The 17,339-nt window shown below is 36.2% G+C and overlaps 3 protein-coding genes across 3 annotated transcripts; 1 reads left to right on the top strand and 2 right to left on the bottom strand.

The window, feature by feature from the left end:
• Positions 1-6,128: 6,128 nt before the first annotated feature.
• On the bottom strand, positions 6,129-9,494 carry LOC124408696 (GTP-binding protein Di-Ras2). Its single transcript, XM_046885823.1, has 3 exons — positions 8,873-9,494; positions 6,807-7,025; positions 6,129-6,684 (listed from the first exon to the last, which is right to left on the bottom strand). Exons 1-3 carry the CDS (start codon positions 9,008-9,010, stop codon positions 6,451-6,453), a joined length of 591 nt encoding a protein of 196 aa, XP_046741779.1. The 5' UTR covers positions 9,011-9,494; the 3' UTR covers positions 6,129-6,450.
• Positions 9,495-10,426: 932 nt separating this feature from the next.
• LOC124408668 (vacuolar protein sorting-associated protein 33B) lies at positions 10,427-13,014 on the bottom strand. Its single transcript, XM_046885787.1, has 6 exons — positions 12,619-13,014; positions 12,325-12,536; positions 11,706-12,212; positions 11,240-11,470; positions 10,850-11,175; positions 10,427-10,752 (listed from the first exon to the last, which is right to left on the bottom strand). Exons 1-6 carry the CDS (start codon positions 12,774-12,776, stop codon positions 10,489-10,491), a joined length of 1,698 nt encoding a protein of 565 aa, XP_046741743.1. The 5' UTR covers positions 12,777-13,014; the 3' UTR covers positions 10,427-10,488.
• A 2,445-nt stretch (positions 13,015-15,459) lies between these two features.
• LOC124408686 (27 kDa hemolymph glycoprotein-like) lies at positions 15,460-16,989 on the top strand. The gene is made up of 5 exons (XM_046885812.1): positions 15,460-15,492; positions 15,574-15,617; positions 15,832-16,308; positions 16,471-16,657; positions 16,768-16,989. The coding sequence occupies exons 2-5, from the start codon at positions 15,578-15,580 to the stop codon at positions 16,928-16,930; spliced, it is 867 nt and encodes a 288-aa protein (XP_046741768.1). The 5' UTR covers positions 15,460-15,492; positions 15,574-15,577; the 3' UTR covers positions 16,931-16,989.
• The last annotated feature ends 350 nt before the right edge of the window (positions 16,990-17,339 follow it).

The following is a 17,339-nucleotide window of genomic DNA, read 5'->3' as shown; positions in this document are numbered from 1 at the left end:
TTATTTATAACATGTAATAGGTATAGGCATAGGTATAGGTAGTGTAACTTCATGTGACGCTCAATCTTTACATTCATGTATGGAATATACTAGAATATATAATATACATTTAGTATGTATATGTACATCAATTTGTTGTAGTGATATGTGTTTCTTCGATTCTACTACGTATATTATTCTCAATATATGACAATGCGATAGCAGTGAGCGTTTCCATCTTCGTTATATTTTTCTTCCTATTTATTATAACTTGGAGAAGTATACAATAATTTTTGTTAAAAAACTTTTCAAAAACACCTGCGGTATGCAATAAAATTTACGATGCAAGATTAAGAGAGACACATGAGGTACACATAAATGTTAACTTTTCAGCCGTATATGTATCTGCATATATATTTTTATTTACATAGTTGATATAATATTCGAACCATGTATATATAATATACCTATACATAATACATATACGTATACCCATTGATACACCTATATATCACGCCAATGCAAAATTATAATAGATAATAAGCATTAAATGTTGAAAAAGTAACGCAGCATAAGTATAATTATTATACATGTATTATATATTATATAAGATAATAATTCAAACAGCGCATAACATCGAATTCATGAGAATATATATAATATGTAATCCCTCTGCGATTCACAATCGTATTATATCGTATCATCATTTAACACATTACAATTTCTCACGAGGAATAACAATGAAAGTATATAGAAAATTTAATCGCAATTACAAAATTTTTTTTTAAAAACTTTATATCTTACATAATTATAATTACATAATATGTTTTCATCCAAATTACGTGAGTTTACGGTTTCGTTAAACAAAATTATACGCATGCATGCATGTATGTATGTATAACGTATTTTCTAACATCATGATGTATATCGATATGTGTAAGAAAGCATTATAATGATAGTCATTCAAGTATAAGCTTTTACTTTTCTTCGATGTTGTTACATCACTTTTCACAGATGCATCGCGGTTCGAGGTATAAATCAACGTTAAATAAACGAACATACTATTCGTCTTCATTATACATATGATATGTACAAATCCATATAAATATATAATCGAATGTATGTACAAAAAAACCAAAAAAAAAAAAAAAAAAACACACGCTCGTATACTCGGAGTTAATGTAAAAAAAAATCGTCCCAAACGACCGTGAGAGAGAAATATTTATGGTGTATAATTTTTTTTTTTTCTTATTCCATTTCATCTCTAAATTGATTTCCCATCTTCAATTTTTCCGTAACGTTATTTTTTCATTTAGTTATTATTAAGATTTCTTTTTTTTTTTTTTTTTTTGTTTTATTTTTAATTACTTTTTGTCAAGTGCACGAATAACCGAGTGCAATTAAGATTTCTACATAGAGATATAATACGTATAATCATACTGTAATTTCTATACCTTATACATATATTTTTCGATAAATTCTCTGTGCTTTTGAAAATTTCGCGCGTCGTATAATAAGGTATGAGTTGTACTATTGTATAGGTATGTACTAACATTTAAGAAACAATTGATAATATATGTGTCAACAATATGTGTTTATATTGTATAATACATAGTAATACAATGATTCGATCGAAGAATTGTTTATTTATTCGTTTGTTTTATTATTTTTTTTTTCCATTTTCGTTATTTTTCACCTCTACTATATTCAGCAGCTATCTGTTGACTATAACAATGTTCTATAATCTTTCAACTATGAGATATAAATTTCCTTCAGAGTTGATCGACCAATGCCTCGCACTTGCGTGTGCGACGGTCTTTGACGGTGATGCTTTAGCATTATGTATATTCTATGTATATTCGTTTTATGTTGTTCAAGCGGAACTGATACATTTTAGATATCGGAGCGATGAACGGGATAATCGCTAACGAGATTCGCGAAGGGGGGGATTATACGCTGTGCAGCGCAGCTCGAAATTTATAAGAATACCTTAGAGACGGGAAGAGGATGTGCAAGAGTGCGTAGCATAAATTATATGCATACCCCATACCGGGGTTTATTTCGTGGAAATGTCACAGGTAGAGGTAATTCAACATGGGGGTAATCCGCCTACATTTATGCAACCTGAAGTACATTTGTGTGAAATGCACCCTGAATTGCATGAGTTTAGACGGATTCCGGTGGGACGATCTCGAATTGCATAAACACAGGCGGATTAACCGCCCACATTAAGCGATGACCTTTAACCTAAAAATAATCGATACATCGATTAATCGAGTCCGAAGAAATAATCGATCACGACTCGATTGAATCCGTGAAAATTAATCGATTAATCGATTGTTTTTTTTTTTTTTCTACGGTGCATTTGAAACCAAAATTTCGTAAATTTCAGTATACAGTGTTAAGAGCGAAAAAGCTTTTTTAATGATATACAGTTTCATTCAAAATATTTTTCAATTTCAGGTGAAAATATTCATATTTTCTTTCACTTCAAATATGAAATAGGTACTTGGTAAGTAGTACATTGATAATAATTAATACTTTAATCACATAAATTGATATTGTATGGCATCGTTTATGGGAGTAAAAAACAAAAACCGATTGTCAGGAAAAATAATCAAGTCGATGGATTGATCGAGTTTGAAAAATAATCGATTGTATATTCGATTACTCTGTAAAAATAATCGATTATTTTTTCTCATTTTCAAGTCTGTCTACATTTCCACGAAATAATCCGATATATTAATTCGGATGCATTGACTTTGAGGAAATAATATAATACACAAATATTGTAGTTATGCACAGATTGACGATAAACTGAAAATACATACATTATTTATATATGTATAAATAATTTTCGAAAGAAACCAGTTATAAAATAATAATATAATCACTCATATTATGTATAAATATATATTGATATTGTGAATTTATAAGTATAATAATAATAATTTATATATAGTTATATAGACATTATATATTTCACGCGCACGCGATTTCTCATACCTATCCATATATTATATGTATATCATAGTGCAGGTCCTCCCTTGGATATGTCGAGAGTATATACATATATACATATATATAAATATGTATATATATATTTTTTTTTTCACGTCATCTCCTTACTCTCAATTGGCCCCGAGATCAGAACATCTGTATATTTTAAATTAATTTCATTCTTTGCATGTGCAACTCGTTTTTACTCTCATCTTCACCCTCATCGCTTCTTCGGAATTCTGGTGCTCCTTCTCTTTTGTTCTCTTAATTCTTTTGTGCATTTAGTACAGTAAATACTATAATTGTACGATGGCACACTTGTCAGCTGTACCAGACAATGGGTACGGAATATTATCAGATATGTATTACTCGTTCACTTGCTATAATAGTATCGTAATCATTAGAATTCATTATTTAGTGATATTTAATTGCGTTATATTTGTAAGGTATAATTTATCATATCTATGCATGTATGCAATAGATATAACATCTTCGTATTTTGTTTTTAAATTCATTTTTGCTTCGTTATGTTTTATCGTTAATTCTTTTTCACAGCTATAATGTACGCTTTTTCGTTCTTCCATTCCTTCGCTTGTTCTCATAATAACTATTAATTATAGTGTTCAACATTCGGCGGATCGAAATTATCGACTCTGTAGATATTGTAACTCGCGTATACTGTATAAAATTTATAACCATAAAAATATCGTTGGAAAAATGTGCATCACGTATGAACAAATAATGAAAATTCAATTTAATATTGTTTTCACCAAGAGTTCGTGTATAATAACATAATATACGTTGTATATATAAAGAGCTATACCTGTATATGTATAATAAGATATGATAGCATCGCTTGTAAATTTCAGAATTAACTGATATCACGAAAACAGTATGTAATATAACGAGTTCGTCGTTGTTAATAAATTCAGGATTTCAAATATGCACTTATAACGATGTACAAGACATCGCGCGTGTTTCACTTTCATATTCTAATCCATAATGTATATGTTATAGTTATACAATAATATTTTATATTATATATAGGTATAAAGAAGTAAAGATGAAAAAAAAATGTGCAAAGAATCAAAGCGTAGATACAGCGCAGGAATTGATAAAAATAAATCTCAATCACATTATTAGTGAATTCCGCTCTTTAAAAATATCCTACATCATCTATAATATTATACCTATATATATATATATAATATAGATTTAAAAAATCACATATATTAGCGTCATTTTCTCGTAAGTATCTTATTATTATTATTGTTATTATTTCTATTATTATTATTATTATATACATACGAGAAAATGATGAGAAACCTAACATACACGTATAAGCCACATGTTATGTAAACCTTCGTGTATGTATATAGCGACTAATATGACCGCACAGAAGCTCTTCGCGACTAGTTTATAAACTATAATAACTGCATGTGATAGAGATTGTAAATTTTTTAAATATCCGTAACAGCCCGCTAAGTCCGTATTTATATAGGTACAGTGCTCTATTCAAGAATCTATTATACTGCACTCTGCTAATTCGCTCTATATATGTGTATTACATACTTCTATTGCGTTCGAATGGCGTTTACAATACATAATAAGTAGTAATGATGTATGTTATAAATTTCTATTCTATGACGTAATACATAAACTATATTTATACTATTTTGTTATTGATACTATTATTATTGTTAATGTTATTGTTAATGTACTTTACATAATTATATAAGAAACCCCTAATAGCGCGTTATTTATTATACAAAAACCTTACAACTATTCAACAAAAACCAATCTTGTAACAATTTTATCATCTTTTTGCTGCAATTTACCCGAAAACATTGCATCGCTATTTTTGCTTATTTATTTATCCTTCTTTTTTTTATAACGTGACGCTAGATAAATATAATATGTATATATCAACTACAATTATAGACAAGTTTACACTCAAACTTTTAAGCGAGTCTTTCCTTGAAAAAGACCGAGGGTAAAATGCATTACTACGTTTAAAGTTATAAATGATTAAACTAGAATGATGCAGCGTTTCCGAATGGAATTTTTAATTTTAAGAACTACTAATTTTTACCATGCGACACACATGTATGATGATTTACCCGCATCCAGTCGTGTCGTCTCTGAACTCGAATATGCTACGTGTTATAATATCGATTATTCTATAATACACCGATAAATTATTTACTCGACGAATATACTTTAGAAAATGGTGAAATGCAACATATATCGAAATACTGCACTACTCAAGCTATAAGAAATCGAATTTAATTGTAAATGTAATAATTTTCAGTCACATTATTTAATCCACTCCAACTCGATGTGATTAAATTAAGATCTGATATCTTGCGTATTGTGTATTCTATGCCTTGACGTTAGCGTAATTTATGCTAAACGATCAGCTGACACTTTTTTCGGCACCATCATATTACTTAGTCAACAAGATGATATTATGTTGGATTCCAATACGCGAGTTGTTGATTAGTTTTCAAAAAAAAAAAAAAACATTATTAACCCAATGTTGAGGGACTATTAATTAAAAATCGTTTAGTCATATCAAAAACGCGGAGATCACAATAATTAATAATTCATAAATGAGTTATAAGAACATTTGTCCAAACCTGGGTCCGATAGTTTCTAATTATATAAGTTCGTAGATGGGTGTCTATATAACGTAATTAATTATGATATAATTAAACGTTACGTAATATGTCGAGTGACCTACTATATTATATATGTCCCATTACCTTACATATTATTATCACTATTGTTACTGATAGTATCATTATTGTTATTACTATTGTTATTATTGTTGTATTTTTTCTGTTATCCTACCGATTACTGTTATATAATATACGCATAACATTATACCTAAATCTTTATCTAGTCGCTCTTTTCTTCATTTCCTTCGCCTATCCTTCGCTCTGCATTCGCGCCCCCGAAAACAATTTGTATTCGTTAAAAATTACAGGAAAGAACTATAGATGCGAAGAAAAAAAGTTATTAGACAAGGGGATTATTTGCAATTTTGCAAAAATAAGAAAAAAAAAAAAACGCTAATATGATCCCACTTTTCTTATCCAATATCTACATGGTTTGGCAAAGATATGATACACAGGACTTTTGCCCATGAATAATTCATCCTTTGTGTATACCTATAAAGTCGCGAGCCTACCTCAACCTAGACTATACTTATAGTTATTCGCTGCTTACGATTAGTCGCGAAGCTCGCGAGATTCGAAGTGTTATTTAAATCCGCGGGGTAAATGAAATAATTTATACAGTTATAAACTAGACGGCGAAGAAAACGGCTTCGGTAACCGATGATCCGGGGGTGGATCGCAGGGTTCGTTTCTTCGTTGCAACGCGTTTTACGCATACATATACGCACGGCGGTTTTTCATGTGTGTCTAACGTTTGCGTATAATCATTGCAATGCGATTTACAACTTAATTACATAACGGCACATTTCTCCTTAAGGCTTATCGCGTTGTTGCTCTGAACCGGCTGCAGGGATACCGTGCGATTTTTTTCCAACGTCAACAAGTCCCGAAAGAGCGCGTTCACGTTGTGATTCGTCTTCGCCGAGGTCTCGAGGAAGCCGCAACCCCAATTTGCCGCCTCCGCTGCCCCCTCGCTCATCGACACCTCGCGGACCGAAGGACTCTCGTCGCACTTATTTCCCACCTGGATTTCACCGGAGGACGAAGAAAAGTTAGCGTTTCAGTTTTTGATAATCAATCGATGCGAGTTCCTGGCGATTATATACAGCAATCTACGATATTATGCAACGTCACATGTATACTCACCAGCATAATCGGTATCTGAGACACGTCCTGACCCTTCAGCTCGCGGATCACTGCCCAGATTGGTCGCAGCTCCTCGAGACTTTGCCTCGAACAAACTGAGTAAACGAGGATGAAGGCGTGACCTTTGCTTATGGAGAGCCGCTGCATTGCTGGAAACTGATGTGATCCAGTCGTGTCTGTGATTTGTAACGTGCAAATGTTTTTGTTGCAGCTTATCACCTGTAAATAGATAAGAAAAAATTAATCATTTTTCTTATTTACCTCATGTTTCGTTTAACGCTTTTTAATCGTTTTCACACTCGTTAATATTGACATAAGTGTAATTTTGTGACGTCAGAAAAATGAGTTTTCAAAAAGAGAACAGTTTTTCGCCAATCTTGCAACACCATTATATCAGCTACTTCGATAACTATTTGTAATTACTTCCAACACTCTTCGCCAACTTGCTAAATAGGCAAAAAAAAACCTTAAGGTCACCTACGTTAGTTATAGTTATACTTCGAATCCGTGAACCCTACGACGATAAAGAAGCAGGGATATTAGAAAAGCCGGCATCGCCATCCAGCAGTAGTAAAGGATTTTGTCGGGTCAGCCGTGCCAACAGTCGTAAATTACGTTATACGACTAAATTACGCTTGGATTGGATACAATTTAGCTGACAGATAGATCTTGGGTCGATGTGAATGGTACGAGAGTCTAAATCGACGCTACGTATACCAGTATGTGCAAATTTCTAAAATTATTATCATAAAACGGTAGATTCGATTTTCGTCTCTGTTTATACACTATGTATTGTACGTACGCAAGAATTAAACGATCATACCTAAGCCTTATTCATATGAAAATCAAAATATTATGTTCGACCGAAAATGGCGGATAAGAAAAAATATTCCGAAGAAACCTCGAACTACCGTCATTTCATACGAAGCTATGATAATGAGAAAATTTATCACGTTGAAGTTAGTAGCGTTATTGTAAACGATGGGGAACTGAGGAAAACCGTTATTTCACGAGTTTTTAACTGTGCTGAAATTCGAAAAACCGTATAACAAAGCAAGACACGCTCGTATTTTTAAAATGCAGCTTTTTATTTACTCTAAAATTGGAAAACAGTGATTTTTTTTTGTCCAGTTTTTCGTTACGATAACGTTACCAACTTCAATCTCGTGAAAATCTCGAATACTAACTTTTCGAATAATTTGCATCGAATAAAAAATGTGATAAATCGAAGTGTAACATTGAATGCATCGATGTTTTTTATTGAAAAAACATTTTTCATTAGTCCTTCACTCGACAATCCCTCAATCAATTGTTTAGCCCTATAAAGAATTGAAATCGAACCGACCGCGGTAAGACATTTTCAGTATATTTGATTTTAAACGAAATCAAAAATCCCTAGCGAATTTCAGATTGTTCGTTTCATTTCTATCAGTTGAACGGTCGAATCGGGTCTCGGATTTTTTTTCACATTTTTCTTAGCCACCAGTGAAATGAAAAAAAAAAAAAATGAACAACCAATTCCGAAAAAAAAAGTTTTGAACATTCACTAGTTTTTTCGCAAGTTTTCAATTCTTCCATATCGGAATTGGTTTGTTTTTATTTTTTCATTTATTTATTTTACTTCTTTTACGCGCCTCAATCTAAATAGATTGCAGAATTAAAGTATCTTTCTAATACCGTGATCTATTTAGATCGGGGATAGGAACAAAAAAAAAAAACTCCAATTCCGACGTGGAAAAACTAAAAACTTAAAAGTAGTAAATATTGAATCTGTGTAAATATTTTCAAATCTTTAAAAATGGCGTTTTCGGAATTGGTGGCTAAAAAATTTCTGGAAAAAACTCAGAAACCCTTTCGAGTGAGTTGCAGCATCATCCTAAAAAAAATGATAACAATCAAAGCGGGGGGGGGGGGGGGGGGGGGGAGGTACATGGATTGCTAATTTCACATGGAATGCCCCATGTACGTATACTGTATTGTATCACATTGCGAAACGGCAGGAAAATGGCAATGGCAACTGCATTGGCGATGAAATTTTCTTAATATGTATAATTGTATGCCAGTACCTGTCTGTAGGTGTCCTCGATGGTGGGTATGTACGACTCCCGGAATGTCCCCTTGACGAAACGCAATACTAAGGAACTCTTGCCGACCCCACCGGCCCCGAAGACGACCACCCTGTAGTCGTTGCTTTGCTCCGGCATCCTGACATCGGCCGTCGTGACGGATTTACCCCCGGCGTACGGGGTCGCTTTGGGATGTTTTACTTGAGCCGACCGGATGCCGGCTCCTCATGCGCAGCTTCCAAGCCCTCCGAAGCCCCGGGACCGGTCTCGAAGTGAGCAAAAAGCCGGCTGTCCTCGTCCTCTTCGCCGGCGGCGTCGTAGCCGAGGATTTTCGGGGAGAACGAAAAGACCTGCCTCAACCCCGATTCAGCGACGTCGCTATGACGCGAATTATGTATACACGCAGTGCGATTGGCAGGGTTCAAAACACGCCGCGGTTATTTTAAGGCAATCGATCGATGTACGTACGTCACGGCGCTCGTTCATTCACACTTTCTGTATGCAGATAAAAATTTATTATTATATATATATATATACGGATAATAAACGTGTGTTGGCCGAGTTTCGCAGAGAAAGAAACGTCGCATATGTGAGGTAATTAATACTTTTAGCAGCTGATCCTCGCAACTTTTTCTATTTACACCCTTATTTCTTTTTCAATTTAACCCGAATAAGCGAGCAGACACGTCTGATGAGGATCAATGCGCGACACTGCGGAACAAAACTAACAATACAATTATATTTCCCGCCTAATTATAATTTCCGTAATTTGAGAGCATAACAAACACCCCGACGCGACACCACAATATTCAACACACTTGCGTCATATGATTACTATCGGAGGTTTAATTCGTTGAACGGTAACCCGTTGGCTTGTCGTTCGCTTATTTTCTCCCTCGCTGTCTATCGACGGAGCATAAACGACGGCTACGAAACGGACGTGCGCAGGAGAATAAAGTGCGTTCTCACTGCAGTATAATTACAATTTAGTATGATGGTATCGCCGGTCGGTTTTATTGTTATGCAAATTGCGTATTACAGGGCGATTAGATGGCGAGTTGAATTTTAGTCAGCAAAACTCGATTGACAGTCAATTTTTCCAGATGAATGTAAGGCTGCACCCTCTTGTCCCTCCCGCCGACCGGGTTGATCACTCCCTTCGTTCGAGTAGGAGGCACGTGCATATGCGCACTACGATAGAACTAACGAGAAAAATCAATAACCGTTTCGTCCGAATGCCGGCTATTATTATACGTTGACATCGTATCTTGTGCCGCATAGAGACGCGCATTCTAATCCCCGATTCATGCCCCACGTATGTATGTACATACATCAAGGCTGTTACATGTATGTACATACCTGCGCTGGAAACACGTGGGCGAGTTTCTAGGATCAGCCGAACACAATGAAGCCGTGTGTACAAGAATCTCGAAGTCTCATCTAAAAGTAATCGACGTCTTTTTATGACTACGATTGCATGCGTCAAATATATTATCCATATACCTATGTAAAGAGAAAACAAAAATAAAGAAACAATAAGAAAACCTCAATTTTATTCGATGATACAATACCTACAGTGCAACTGTACGATGTTATATTCTATACCTAGATTATACTTAGATATTCTTAATGCTTTCGAGAAGTTGATTTCCCGTGAAGGTCGTGTCCGAGGCAAATATGAAACGGCTTCCAGTTGACTGTTCTATCAGCCTGCAAGCCGCTATTTCGGCGTATGTAATTCCGCCGATAATGCAAATGGTCACGGGCCCCGTTTGCACGGCATCCTGTTGCCCGGTTAGCGAAAAGTCCGACAAACTGTGTAAATAGTTCAAACATTTCGCGTCGGTTTCTTGATTGAGAATAAGCCTTGCCAGCTGTGCCTGAAAATCAGAAAATTAATGATCGGATTCGTGATCGTCGAGTCTTCTTGAAACTTTGATAATATATCAATAAATTCGTATATCATGGATCACTAACTATTGTCGGAATATAGGAGCCGCCAAAAACATAGCTCGAGCACGTCGGAGACTTCAGATCTAGAGGTTTTGCATGATTTGGAAGTTGTTTTAGCTTTTGAGCAGCAGTGGCCCATTCGCTGCTCCACTTGGGAAGTTTTTGGAGAACGTTATCGGTTCGGTAAACGATGAGCCCCGCCTGTTCCATCTTCCAGAACAGGGGGATGTTGTGATAACCGTGAGCATGTAGGTAAGCCGCCTGAATCGGCTTCACTTCACTTTGGGTAACTCCGTCGCTGATGACAGATAGCAAAGCTAGAAGCCTGAGGCTGCGCAGAGGATGCTTATCTGAAAACGAGAATGTAGAATTCCACGTCGGTCTTGTCGCCTCAAGAAACGACCTCAATGCTACCTATGTTTGTTTCGATGTATTCTAAACACTCCTTCCTCCTGCGACACTCAAGTATTGACTTTTCAACCGACTGCAAGGCCTCAAAGTCTGGGCCAAGCTCTCCAACTATAGTCTCACATACAGCAATGTGAAACCCCAACTGTCTCTTGGCTTCTGTCACTTTCGGGAGCTTGGTTGCGACATAGCGTTTCATTTCTGCTAACTGCATAGTTTGAGTAGCTTCTTGCTCCGCTGAAAATGCGATATCCAATTTTAAAAACCAGTTATATTCTGCTCGAATTTACATTTTGAACCTAACATCCAACTTAAGTAGATTGTAAATGGTCGAAAGGGTTTGCAAACTCTGAACTAAATAACATTACAGCAGTGTTATGAAAGTCTCGAGTCAATGTAATTGTGAATAGATGTAAATAAAATTGTAAATACTTGATAATTGTAATAAACTATTGCGCAAGATGCATCTTACACTTTAACCGTTTTGCCTTATTACGAAGGTACGGAAAAACGTCACTAAAGTGTCTGTCTCTAACTTCCCCGTACACATGATCAGTTTTTGGATTTAATTTGGTCTGAGAGCCTTTTGAGTATGCAGTGCCAGCATTAATTTCCAAAATTTCTCCCATTAGGCCCAAGTATGTAACAGGGGTGAGAAGAGCGGACGGTAAGTCGTGGGCTCTGTCCATTAATATCATGCAGCCAGACTGGCTGGTAGGATTTTGCGATGAGAACCACTCCTCCATTGACTCTGTCATTTTTAAAACTATTTTACTATATTTGCCGAAACACAAGGTGACCTTAGGTCGACCTACGATCATATGCAGCGACCACAAGTTCTTTGCGATGGCAGGCAAGAGGCTCGTATCTCTGTGGTAATACAAGTCAGCGTACATCCGGGTTTCCAGTGATAACACATTGCCATCAGATCTAATGAATTCCCAGGATAGTGAACGAAGTTTAACCAGCTCGTAAAGACCTGCGGATATGAGAAATATTGGGCTCAGTATGTTCGGAGAGAAAGAAAATCTGAAGCGTTAAAACTTTGAAGCATATCCGAAGTCTGTGCTTCCAATAATACTGGTTTCTACCTTCTTCTTCTACCAAAAGTTCCAACGCAGCTGGAACACGTGGAACAACTAACAAATGATGTGAGAGTCCACGGCTTTGGGAAAGTTCGGCGTGTATCTGGTTAAGAACTCTCTTGCAAGCAATTAGATCACTGGATACTAAAAATAGGCGCTGGGTGTTGGCTGCCTTAAGCCCTTCCTCAAGTTTAAAGATTTTATCAACTCCAGAACGCCTAAAACGATGGAAACACTAATTAACATACATGCTTCAAGTCAGCACATCAGTGTCGAGTACCTATACACAAACGAACAAACCTGAGAGCTGTAACACCTATAAAACACTCAAGAGTTTTCATCAACTTGGGCTCGATAATCAAGTCTTTTTTTCCTGATACATTGTCCAATATATCGACAAGCTTTCGCTGACTTATCTGTTGCAGCGTGTCTAAGCGATCGTCCAATGTAATGTCCATTCTCTCAGCACCGCCACGGTGTTGTCATCTAGTTTTAACGAGTACTTTTTCCTACTTTGAAATAATTGTGATGCCCGATTAACAAGGCAACCTTCGCAATCACCAGTCACCTGAATATTGAAGTATAAACATCATTCATAGTTAGAAGAATAACTCTAATCGCAATTTACGATCTTGTCAAATTGATCTTCGATTGAGGCATCTCTTTGTTATTAAAATTTGATTTCAACTTGGCTGAAATATCCTTGTGACAAACCGCCGACAAACGTCAACATATCCTAACCACACAATTATAGGTTAGGACTTCGAATACAGATGCATTGAGTGGGGCAAGCATAGTGATAAAGGCGGTCAGTTTTCACAAGTATAATAAGATTCAGTGAGATGCGTTCCGAAATTAGCTGGCAGCGCTAAAACTCCCTAGGACAGAGGCAAAGCTAGTCACAAACTCGACAGTGCAAAAGAGATGAAAGATTGTTGACAGCACTGGAGGCTAATTTCGGAACGCACCAACTGCGTTCTTAAAACTCTGAGATTTTGATCACCAATTTTTATTGATCAATTTAACTGCGACCTATCCGAGAACACGTAAGGAATGGACTGACTGAGGAGTATGAGAGATTTCCCTCTGTGGGGGAGGATTCAAGCCGCGTAATTCAGTTGACTTTTTTTGTGCGATATATACGCTATTTTTGAACATAATGTAAACTTGATAATCGGCATTTTGTTGATAGAAGAAAATGTTGAAAAATTGAGAAACATTACGTCGTATCCAGTCTTGTGGTGAACTGTTGAAATAAATTATTTGTTCCAGAACATATGAACGCACAGCTTTGTTTCCGTTACCGGAAAAGTAAAAAATTAAACTATGAATCGGGATTTGAGTCCTAATACATACTAATCGACTATAATAATATCCACGCACATATACATTACAAAAGATCTTTATTAAAATCTTTCACATCATAAAAAATTTAGTAATACTAAAAGAAATGCATCACCCTATGAGATAACCATAGCACTAGAAAGCTTGCTGTAATTTATGAACATCAGTAATGTAATGGTATAACAGGGATATAAAAAAAACTGACCGACTAGAAGCATGTGTTGATCTCGTGAGGTGAGATTCTATCAGGCATTTTGTTCCGCAATTAATGTAAATCCTAATTGATAGTGTAGTTAGTGTAGATAGTGTAGTGGAGTGTTTGAATCGCTGCTTTCTTCCCAATAATATATGAGAATAATATGTATAATTACAGTCCGACCTTTCAATAAGAGTTCTCCGAATTAGCCCGCTTCCGCATTTCTCGATCGCAGCGTTCCAAGAAAATAGTAGCGCAAAGAAAGAGTGAGACGGAATACCACTGGCGCGGTTTGCGAAGAGAGCAAAGTGCAGATCTTTCATTTCCTAGAAAAACTCGTCCCCTTGGGAACTTATCGAGAGGTCCGACTGTATTATTCTTACTATTAGATAATAGATATCAAGCCATGTGCGACGGTCTTTCGACGAGGGTCTAAGATTATTGCAGCATGTGACCACGCCCACACTGTAAACTAATGAAATTTAAAACATGAATAAAATTATGAGCAGTGCTCATGAATAATTCGCATCACAAGTGATCAATAAGTAATTTACCTATCCATAATACCCATTAATATATGAAATGATATGAATAAATATATATAATAAATGGCATATATAGGTATATATATATTAGGGTGTTTCGAAATTAAAAAAAAATCGATTTTCCAACGGGCCACACCTAACATAGTTAGCTTAGATAGAAACAAAAATTCTGGCGAAAGATGGATATTGTCGGTTGAGTGGAAGATTGGGCGCGTTTGATTTTTAATTTTTTTTTTTCCCTTCTTATCGAATTTATGATCAATAATTGTGAGTAAACATTTATTTTGTGCTTACAGCGTCCAGTGGATCAGTTTGTGTCTTAAATAAGATGCTCACGGAATTTAACGAACAATAAGTTATTTGATACGGGGTCAGAAGAAGAGATCGAATTGCGCAAATCCGCTGCGTGATAGATTGTATTCGAAAACATGTTCTCATATGTGATAATAGAAAAAAGGCAGGTCTGAAGTTTATCAATATGGATTCTGTTTATTTTTCAGATCCCCTAATTAGTTTACCACGTTACATAATATAGAGGCAGATGTTATCATAATGTACGTTAGACTAGTCGTTATTAATCACTTTTTCCTCGATTGATAACCGTGGAAAAATTCTATGCATGTAATTTTGAAATACGTGAAGCAAAATGAATACCAGCGTCTATAAGAGATCAGCCAAAAGCTCATCGTCAAAATAATCTTCACTATTAATTTTTCCGAGAATGAATATTCTATTCCGATGAAATTAATCATATACAGATGTACACTTTTGACAGTGGACATAATGCTCTGTTGGTTTTACCAACAGGATTTAAGACATGTCATGTATGAATTTATGTATGCCCAAGGAGACACGTATCTGCTATTTCTTGTTCGCAAATTATATCTGTGTTTATTTCTGGTGATCTATTCACACCAGTCAGGCTTGGAGATATTCTTAATTATGTCTATATCAGCAACTGAGGTCACATTCACAGTTGGAGTGCATAGATCAGGCTGGTGACGATCTTGTATAAAAGGCAGTCGGTCTCCAACTGAAATTCACACGTTAACTGGAATTCGATCAACGAAGAAGCAAAGTAACTTGTTGGTGAGCTAAGACGTCGCGATTTCTACTACGGAATTATTTTGAAAGACATACCAGTTGATCACGGTTTTACCGCTTTTTTAGCAAAATGAAGATCCTCCTCACTTTCGGGTTTTTTCTGGTCGCTGGTAAGTCACTACATCATTACAAACGTTCCCATAATACGAGTATCTAGTATCTAAGCTTTCCTCGAGTTTGAGTTCTAGAAATTTGGATCGATAAAAGCATGAAAATTTTTCGACTGATTTTTTTCCCGTTGAAGAGCTGGATGAAACACGTCCAGCAGAGTGTACTTGCAATTTTCACCTTACTCATTCTTGCCAATGTCCGCTTTTGAAACAGGAATTCTGAACTCAAACATCGCTCAAGCGGAAAATCCGAAGACACCTGCCGTAAAAGAGAAGTACGTGGAGCTTCTCGGGAAGGTGAAGGTCAACCCTCTCAGTGAATACGATAGTGACGAATATGATGAAGAACTCGTGAAGGCAAAGTGTAACAAGAACGGTGGACCCACCGCGTACAATACTGCCGTTCAAGGCTTGGCAGACTTGCAAAATACAATTGAGTCCATAATAAACTCAACGGACAACAGCGTCGAAGTAGATGCTTCTGATGATTCGAGCTCTGAAGAGTTGACTTCCGATGACTTCGGAGTGATTTGCCTCTCCATCCACATTTTGAAGACCTGGGTGATCAAAGGCATAGATGCGATCAAACCTTGTTTGGACCAAGACGAACGCCAGGCTATCGAACTTCTTGTAAACATTTCATATCCAGTAATCGATTACGTTTGCGAGAACAATGGAAGTAACCTCATAGGTAAATAACGTCTGTAATATGGATAGAAGATTGTTCATTCAGTTAACCACACTCAAATATCGTCACCAAACTCATATACGTATGCAGTTGTGTCTATGAACGCATATTTAGTGAAAACAACTCAGTATTTATAGCGAACTTGGCATTTTCAATTTTCTATAGGATTCTTCGAGACTGGCGGGGCCGAATGTCTCGAGGAAAAGAGTGACAGTCTGGAGGAGTGTTTCTCCAACTCAACTTCCGCTGAATCCATTGAATCCACCGAGGTCACTACCATCAGCAGCCCCACCGCCGCAATTCCGAAACCATTCGATCTTCCACAATTTGCCGTAGACGTGGAAGATTGCACGTAAGTAAAACTTCGCATGTTCGAACCTGATGAATATTCTTGGTAGGGATGCTTATACATGCCTTCGATAAACACCTAAATTAAAAACGAATTATTCTTTGTATTGACAGCGAGTTCGAAACTGTACAAAATTGCATCGTCGGAAAGTTGAACGGATGCTCGCAGAGGACACCTTCGAACTTCGTAAATTCTATCTTCAACATCATCAAGAGAGAATCAGGCTGCAGAGCGGTACTCAAAGCACGCGCAGAACAGGCTTCGGAGGATCTGTAAATGTGTATGAGCCTATGCAACCCCATGAAACGAGAAACATTCACTGATTCGTGTTCATTGTTGGATCTAAAATACTAATGTGACATTATGTAACATCGTTCAATAAAACTGCATGAATAGTACATGACAAATTTACGTGAATGTGTAATAAATTTATGCTGTAAGTTGAACAGTCAGCATTAGAACATTTCTTTCCCTACATGCGACGTGTACGGAGTTAGCTTAATCGGTGCACGAATTCATTGTCGTTTGAGAGAAGAGATGTGATCTGTGATCAAACGGATCATGATCCATGAACGCATGTAATATTCACACATGTGTGTTTCACACGAGTTTGACCATGAATGACGGATAAACGGTTTAAAATAGTATTTATAATGTAATAAAGTTCAGGACCGACCATTCGAAG

The sequence above is a fragment of the Diprion similis genome, chromosome 8 (genome assembly GCF_021155765.1).
Source record: "Diprion similis isolate iyDipSimi1 chromosome 8, iyDipSimi1.1, whole genome shotgun sequence".
In the NCBI taxonomy this organism is placed as follows: domain Eukaryota; kingdom Metazoa; phylum Arthropoda; class Insecta; order Hymenoptera; family Diprionidae; genus Diprion; species Diprion similis.
The sequence above is the reverse complement of the archived record's forward strand: the minus strand, read 5'-3'. Positions and strand labels throughout refer to the sequence as shown.

What these genes read in the sequence shown, in the direction of transcription:
- LOC124408696 (XM_046885823.1), bottom strand. Translation starts at nt 9,010, where the DNA reads ATGCCGGAGCAAAGCAACGACTACAGGGTGGTCGTCTTCGGGGCCGGT. An exon ending in TCGAGGACACCTACAGACAG is followed by an intron (nt 7,026 to 8,872) that starts GTACTGGCATAC and finishes ATCTATTTACAG; the next exon opens with GTGATAAGCTGCAACAAAAA. An exon ending in CTCAGATACCGATTATGCTG is followed by an intron (nt 6,685 to 6,806) that starts GTGAGTATACAT and finishes GGTGAAATCCAG; the next exon opens with GTGGGAAATAAGTGCGACGA.
- LOC124408668 (XM_046885787.1), bottom strand. Translation starts at nt 12,776, where the DNA reads ATGGACATTACATTGGACGATCGCTTAGACACGCTGCAACAGATAAGT. An exon ending in TAAGGCAAAACGGTTAAAGT is followed by an intron (nt 11,471 to 11,705) that starts GTAAGATGCATC and finishes TCGCATTTTCAG; the next exon opens with CGGAGCAAGAAGCTACTCAA. An exon ending in GCTCCTATATTCCGACAATA is followed by an intron (nt 10,753 to 10,849) that starts GTTAGTGATCCA and finishes TCTGATTTTCAG; the next exon opens with GCACAGCTGGCAAGGCTTAT.
- LOC124408686 (XM_046885812.1), top strand. Translation starts at nt 15,578, where the DNA reads ATGAAGATCCTCCTCACTTTCGGGTTTTTTCTGGTCGCTG. An exon ending in CGGGTTTTTTCTGGTCGCTG is followed by an intron (nt 15,618 to 15,831) that starts GTAAGTCACTAC and finishes CTTTTGAAACAG; the next exon opens with GAATTCTGAACTCAAACATC. An exon ending in GTAGACGTGGAAGATTGCAC is followed by an intron (nt 16,658 to 16,767) that starts GTAAGTAAAACT and finishes TTGTATTGACAG; the next exon opens with CGAGTTCGAAACTGTACAAA.